Here is a 7885-nt window from a genome sequence, read left to right on the forward strand (position 1 = left end):
AAATTTGTTTTATAGAAAAGTTTGAGTTACAACTCTGTTTTCAACTTAACAATTCAAAAATCAGTGATCCGTTATCTATCGATATGTCGGTAATTTGAAATCAGGAATTGATAATTCAGAAATAGGTATGTTTAATCTGAAAACTCCATACGGATTCAGTAACCGTGATTTTAGATTAAGCATACCTGTTTCTGAATTAAGCTTAATCTGAAATCACGGTTACTGCATCCGTAACCGTGATTTTAGATTAAGCATACCTATTTCGGAATTATCAATTCCTGATTTCAGATTATCAATATATCTATTTTAAAATTATAAGTTCCTTACTCTGCCGTTAGGCAGTCAATGTCTCGCTGTGGCTGTTAGTTCTTCTTTTGATCTTGAGGAAGCAACATACGCGCAGTGTTGTTTACTTCCAGAAGATTGATTTTACGCGTTTCTTTTCGCGAACTCATCGTCGAGTTTCGTTTGTTATATCGTTTTCTCGCGAACAGGTCATTGTCGAGCTTGTTTATATCGCATATTATATTTGTGATTTGTGTTACGTGGCCTGTGATATATGGATCAATATACGAAGGATTTATTGACTGCGTGGGGATTCGCTGATTTTATCCCACGATTTGAAGGTAAGTGGTTAACCAAAAAAACTTTTGTATTTTTGTTTTATTAATTAAAATTTAACTAAGATTACCTACGGTTATTTTTTTTTTTTTATAAATGATGCAGTCGCTTCTTTGAGAAAATTTGGTAACCGTGGTTTCAGATTAAACATACCTATTTCTGAATTATCAATTTCTGAATTCAGAAATAGGTATGCTTAATCTGTAATCAGTGTTACGGATTCCTTAATCGTGATTACAGATTAAACCGATCACACCAGTAAAAATTTTTCTAGAGTATGTCAAATAATCGCGAAAATCGAGGTTGTTAAGGATCGAACATATTCTCGATGTAATCGGGCCGTGAGGCTAACTGCTACGTGCCTGCTGTCAGTCTCGTGGTACCAATTCGATCTGCACGGGGTTGTCGATCACGCCGCCCCGCGCACTGGTCGATCACGCGTCGATGCTGCCCCACGTATCGGAGCACGGCGCAACTCCGTGGAAAAAAAAATACAATCTTTGATAGCGATTATCTCGCGTTCGGGACAGTCAATTACTTTTAATTTGTACAGACGTGTAGATACCACATTTATTAACATACAGTAAAATTTTCAAATTATTAATATTATATTTTTTTCTTATGAATTGCGATTCACGGACTAACTATCTTAAAGTGCTTACAAATGTATCTTTATGTGAAAATTTTTGACAAGGTTTTAATACATATATAAGAATGTCTTTGCATGCAAAATAACAAAGAGTTTGGAATTTAGTGGAGTATGGAAGAAGCTGAGACTGCGTTGAAACTCGCATGATACATTTGTAAATTATTTTTAAGTAAATATTATATGGAAAACTGCCCATTGTTGAAAGTCTTAGGGTAAAATTTTTGGAAAATTAAATACTATATCTCTTTTAGAAATATACATATTGCACAGGATCGCATGTCAGCATTTCCGAAAAATTTCAAGTTTCTCCGACCATACTCTCTAAACTCTCTAACTACTCTTCGCAATGTTTTTATAAAAGTTTCTGATTTTTTTTATTTAATAATTGTGCCGAGCAACTTTTTTCAAAATAACACCCTTATTTCTAGGAATCGCTGATGTCTCTATCACTCACAAATTTTCAAAAACAAAAATCCTCTACATAAATAAAAAAAATTTTTACTTAAAAAAAAGCACAATCTTACACATTCGCAGCACTAATATGTTTATTTTATTTTATATTTAGAGGAAACTATTGATGCTCGCACTCTGAGAGGCTTAAACGAAAACGAAATAATTCAACTCATTCCAAATATTGGGATGAGAAGTAGATTTCGAAATTTACTCGAGTCATGGAAGGCAGATATAAACAGTGCTGATTTGCCTGCAGATCAAAATGCATCTGTTAGTAGCTTCTTTATTTACTCATTTACTAATATGCATGTAAAGCTTTGGGTAGGAATGGTGTAACCTCGTTACCTAGTCAAAATAATGATTTACTATTATTTATAATTTTATTGGTAATATTTATAATTTTATTGGTAAACACGTGGTGAATTCGCTCACTTTTATAATTTTTACTAAGTTCTGTAAACATATTTTAATTCATCGATTAATTGTGATTTTGTAGCCATTTTTCACTGATTCAGATGCAAATACACCTTCTGGTGTATATTTTATTATTAATTTTAATTTTAATATTTTAATTTAAATATTAAGATTTAATATTTTATTTTTTTATCATATTTTTTTTACATATTACATATAATAAATATAATCTTTTTAAAGGTTTTTGGGATCCGGAGTTTCCGGATGAGACATTATCATACACTTACTGACAAAATCTGATTCTCAAGGCTTCATTGCGACTCGTGGTACATAACTCATTCATTTTGACATCATAATCTTCATCAATTTGATGTCACTTTGACATCATTTTGACTAGGTTGTTTTCACCGGATAGTAGATTTTTATTTCAAGTCGTGGAAACATATTCCCTACTCATTAACAGTTACTCATTAATACAGTTCATAAAATTTGTTGATTTGAATTAATAACACTATGTTTGATGTTTTCCTATCTGGCTCTTTTTTTTCAATTTCTATTCATTGTAACGTTTCAATTAATCTTTCCCTGCATTTTCCAATAGCTTAGTAACCTCCTCGAAGAGGCAGAAAGGAACGAGCCCTCGGTCTCAGGGGTACAAAGAACAAGCGTACCTGAAGAATTTCCTCCCGGCATTGTAAGTATCTGATTTAAGCGATGCTGTTGTAATCCACTCGGCAAGCATTTTTAATGTAATTTCTCTCTTTCCAGTGTCGCGATTATCTTCTAAAAACCCAATTAGGGAGATCGCTTTTGGCGAAAGCTAAGGAGCAAGAGATTGTTGAGGAGGACAGAAAAAATGCCAACGTTTTGGTAATCGATGGCATTTTAGAAGAAGAGCCTTCAAGACTTATTCAATCCAACGTGTTCCAGCGCCTGGCCAACGAGCTGTGCGAGATATTCCCAGGAACGTCTCCTGCGTCTTTCTTTCTGACGTTTTTGCCGAAGACGCCATTTCAACACCAGAGAAACTTATCAGGGCCTCTCTATAAAGCCTATGTAAAGAAAAGGGATAAGTTTCGAAAGAGTGGCGTGTTGCCGCCTTCATCAAGATCGGCGTCTTCCAGCCGGTCTTCCAGCAAATCAACACCCACGTCGGGTAGGAGTTCTTTGAAGAGAGCAGAGGCTCCGGACCCTACGTCATGTGAGTATACATAACTTATGACATCAGTCCTGCTAGGCTAGAGGTACTAGTTAATTAACTTGGAATTGTCCTAATTGTTTAAACTTATAATTCTCGCATCGTTTTCAGACACAGAAGAGACCAGGACAGCCTTAAACTTTTTAGAAACCAACGTCCACCCCTGGAAACCGGTGGAGGATTTTTGGCGAGCCACAGAAAAAGAGCGGAAGAGTATTCTTGCCGATGAGGGAATATTCAACTATTTCCTGAAATTTCCAGCTCTGCGAATTCAGGAAGGATACAGACTGGTAAGTATTTGTTGTACAGACATTAATATTGCGGTAGAAGCACGGTAATTTTGTTGACTTAAGACAGCATTTAGTAAACACAAGCATAATATATCACTGAACTCCAATCTTATGGAAATTGGACTTTACATGATGTGAACATAGTGCTTGTGTTTGTTAAACGAAGTTAACACAATAGTTTAAAAATTTTTTTCTTTTTACAGCTCTTAGACGATTTCACCAGAGAGTTTCCCGGAAAGGAGAACAATCTCTTCGCCAATATTGCTCTGGCAAAAGATAAAATAATAAAATTAGCCAAACTCAAGTTAGTGAAACTCTCCGATAAAAAGCTGAAGGAAAGCTACGAGCGCGTTCTGGAGAGTGCAAAAGGTGAGTCACATGATTCTTGATGTGCTTAATTAAGAGGCATTTTTACCACCCTGAATCAATCTTAATTTTTTGGAATATTAATCATTTTTAAAACGATACCTTTCCATATTTTTTCTAATGCTTGTTGGTTACACTTTGCCTTAAAATCCATTTTTACTTTGTGTTTTTTAACATTTTGTGCAGTTTTCACTTCAACCATATTTCTGCTACTACACTAATACTTCGAAACTTGTGTTACTTATTTTGTTTGTGTTTCTTTTCAGGGGAGGACCCGACAATTCGGAATGATGCACTTATCCTCCTACTGCCCCTTATTACCCCGCCGCCCGGGAACGTAGGCGGGAAGAGCGGCGCTAAAAAGACGGCAACGAAGCCGACAAACGTTGAGATCAGGGATCACTTCGTAACACTGATACACAACGACGCGCACATTCAGGAAGCAGTAAACCTAAGGAAGGAGGCTCTCCAATCAGGAGGTGAAACATTTCAGCCGTGTGTATTTGCCACGGGGGAATGGAAAGTGATTAACTCTGCATAGGTTGTCGTCGATGAAACATTTTACAAATTTAATTCACTGATTGAGGCAATTGACGTAGCCTTTAAGATAATTTACGCTCTGCAAGCAGAGTTTCCCTTGAAAGCCAAGTCTGTTTGGAAGGTATTGTCATTAGCTTTCTACGACATTGGAGACAGGAAAAGGGTAACAGCAGGTATTTCTCAACTCCTGACAGATTTGGGTGTTAGTAATAAGGAGCCAGTAGCTGGGCCGTCATCTTCAATCTCTGCCTCAGCTGTCATTACTCAAAGTCAGCAGTCCCTTTCCGACACACTATCCCGCCCATTGTCATCGAACAACCAATTGTTTCCTTTCGAAACACAACCCCTTTTTCAAGCTTCCTCGCTGGAGGTTAATGATTCTTTACCAGAGGATTTTCTATTGGACCCAAACGCCCATCTCACTCAATTATAATAAGATAAGAGCAGTTATATAACAAGTTATAATAAGATAAGTTATAATAAGATAAGTTATAATAAGAGTTATAATAAGTTCCTTTAAAAATGTTTGTTTGCTTTTCGTGCAAAAAAAATTACTCTGATTGCTTAAAGCTTATTAACCACATCCGAAAGTTTTGTCCCTCCGACAGAGGTTATTATTGTGGTCAGGCAAAATGTTTGCGGCACTACGGCACCCTTCGCAGTCTCAGAAAGCATTTACAAAAAGCTCATAAAGTGAATACCGAGAGAAGTGATCCCGATACCACTAGTTTTCCAGATTTAAGTGTCGATATTGTCAATAATGATTTACATTTACCTTTCTCTTCACCTTCCTCTCCACAAGAAAGTGTTGTTCTGGCTTTTGATTTTCTTCAAACTCAAATATCCCTGTTCTTGTCCTCTCTTTATGGAAATGTGTTAATACCCAGGAATGTGGTCCAGCTAGTTGTAGACGAACTGCATAATATATTGTCGATTGATCTCGAGGAGGCAATTTTCATGAAGTTGAAAGAACTGTTGTCTCCGGACATTTACCACCAGGTGGCAAGCCTTGTTAAACCATCGGACCTTCTTATTCCCGATTCCTTGCAAAGTTTTGCGTCGGATTTTCGGCGCCTCGGTTACTACCAACAAGTAGGGACTCTTGTCCAATCCACTGAAGTCACCATTGGCGAAAGGTTGGAGGGAAAGCGAACGATTTTCGGATTTTCAACAGTCCCTGTTAAGTGCACAATGCAGGTTGTAGAGTTAGGTACAGTGTTAAAAAATTTTTTCTCTTTACCCAACGTTCTCAAGGAGACGTTAGATTACCAGGTTCTAATGAATCAGACCAGTGGTGAATCAGGCATTAAGAATATTGTTCAAGGTTCTGTTTGGACATCAATGAGAAAGACGTTCAAAAACGAGGTAGGCTTGCATTTTCCAATTGTTATATACTGGGACGATTTCGAAATTGGGAACCCATTAGGAGCCCAAGCCGGTGTTCATAAGCTGGGTGCAGTTTATGCATCGTTACCTTTTCTGCCTCCACACTTTGTAAGTAATTTAAAAAACATATTTCTTTTTGCTCTGTTTCATTCATCCGATAGGGTTAAATTCGGTAATGCTGTTATTTTTAGTAAGGTCATTGATTGCTTAAATGACCTTTCTAAAAATGGCATCATCGTTGAAACAGAGACGTACAATGGTGTGATAAAATTTCACTTGTGTGCTTTCGTTGGAGATAACTTGGCTCTATCCGGAATTCTTGGTTTCACAGAATCGTTCTCTTCCAAATATCCTTGTAGGATATGTCGTATAGATAAAGACGGCCTTCAAAAATTAATGAGGGAAGATGTTAACTTGTTGAGAAACATGGACTCTTATGCATCTGATGTCGCAATATGTGATTTGTCTAAGACGGGTATAAAGGAGAAATGTTGTTTGTTAGAAGTCGAGGGGTTTAACATTTTCGAAAATGTGTCCACTGATATTTTGCATGATTGATATGGGAGTTTGCCAATATTCTATGAAATTTATACTTTTCTCCCTTATTAAAACCTACAAACTTATACCTTTGCCTTTGCTGAGAACCAAGTTAAATGCATTTGATTACGGTTGTGATAGCATCTCAAAGCCATCTGCCACCATCTCCATTGAGGGTCAGCAAGTTAAATATAAGACGTCTGCTTCTCAAATGTTGACATTAGTGCGATATTTCGGATTAATTGTTGGCTCGTATGTGCCTGAGGATCACCCTGTATGGAATTTTTTCTTGTTGCTCAGGCGGATCAATGACAGGTTGGTAAATCGTAGGGTTTACTCTGACTCATGTGACGCGTTGGCTTATGATATTGAAGAAATTAACCGGCAATATCTGAAGCTCTCGAATTACACATTAAAGCCTAAGTTCCATTTCATGATTCACTACCCCCGAATGATGAAAAAGTTTGGTCCTCTCGCGAACTTGTCGACATTCAGGTTTGAAGCGAGGCACAGATTCGCGAAGATGGCAGCGCATACTGTTGCTGGCAGAGTAAATATTTGCAAAACTATAGCATTAAAAAATCAATTGATGCTAAACGAGGTTTTTCTGAAGCAACAAAAGTTTAACAGATTTGTATGGGGTAAAAGAAAAACTGTCTCTGATGAGGAAATTTCAGCTCTTCGCGGTATATGGGATACTCTGCCTGCAGAAAACAATCTTATTGCTGTGTCTTGGGTAAAAATTGACGGGATTTTTTTCAAACCTTCCTACAATGTAACTGTTGAATTATCAGAGGAGAATGACTATTTACCGAAGTTTGCTGAAGTTGAAAATATTTATGTCATGGACAATCAAGTGTATTTTATTTGCCGCTTGTTCAAGACATTGACATTCAATGAGCATTACTATGCTTATGAAGTGTTAAGAACTGACGAAAAAAATGTTTTATCCTATCAGGATCTTGTTGCTCCTTTGCCTAATACATTAACAATATTACCCTCGCCACTGCAATTGTATGTAACTTTAAGATATCCTTTGGATTAGACTTTGATACTACAAATGCTTGGAAGCGTTCTTCCTCTCTTTTTCTCTTCATTGAGAAGAAAGAGAAAAAGAATGCTTCAAAACATTTGTAACGCCAAAAGAACCGCAACCTTTGTATAATAAATGTATTATTTATTTTGGATAAAAGATGCAAATTTTAATTTTTTATCTTTTATTGTATGTAAATTTAAGATATCTTTTGTATTTGATTTTATATGATAAAATGTATAAACTTGTGTAATAAACGTATCATTAATAAATGGGTTGGATAAAAGATGCAAGTTTTAAATTTTTATTACCCGTAAAGGAGGAAAGGTGTTAGGTCTTAAGAAATTTAGCTTGTATATTATGTGTTGTTTTTATTATATGTATTGTTGCTTTTGGAT

At 36.3% G+C, this 7885-nt stretch overlaps 3 protein-coding genes across 3 annotated transcripts; all 3 read left to right on the top strand.

The window, feature by feature from the left end:
- Positions 1-559: 559 nt before the first annotated feature.
- On the top strand, positions 560-4967 carry LOC112459586. The gene is made up of 7 exons (XM_025023765.1): positions 560-626; positions 1836-1993; positions 2739-2831; positions 3068-3338; positions 3447-3625; positions 3829-3994; positions 4258-4967. The coding sequence occupies exons 1-7, from the start codon at positions 560-562 to the stop codon at positions 4530-4532; spliced, it is 1209 nt and encodes a 402-aa protein (XP_024879533.1). The 3' UTR covers positions 4533-4967.
- Positions 4968-5053: 86 nt separating this feature from the next.
- LOC112459584 lies at positions 5054-6475 on the top strand. The gene has a single exon (XM_025023763.1). The coding sequence runs from the start codon at positions 5054-5056 to the stop codon at positions 6473-6475; it is 1422 nt and encodes a 473-aa protein (XP_024879531.1).
- A 1-nt stretch (position 6476) lies between these two features.
- LOC112459585 lies at positions 6477-7499 on the top strand. The gene has a single exon (XM_025023764.1). The coding sequence runs from the start codon at positions 6477-6479 to the stop codon at positions 7497-7499; it is 1023 nt and encodes a 340-aa protein (XP_024879532.1).
- The last annotated feature ends 386 nt before the right edge of the window (positions 7500-7885 follow it).

Source organism: Temnothorax curvispinosus, unplaced genomic scaffold (assembly GCF_003070985.1).
Source record: "Temnothorax curvispinosus isolate PA1 unplaced genomic scaffold, ASM307098v1 QBEX01009962.1, whole genome shotgun sequence".
Classification (NCBI taxonomy): domain Eukaryota; kingdom Metazoa; phylum Arthropoda; class Insecta; order Hymenoptera; family Formicidae; genus Temnothorax; species Temnothorax curvispinosus.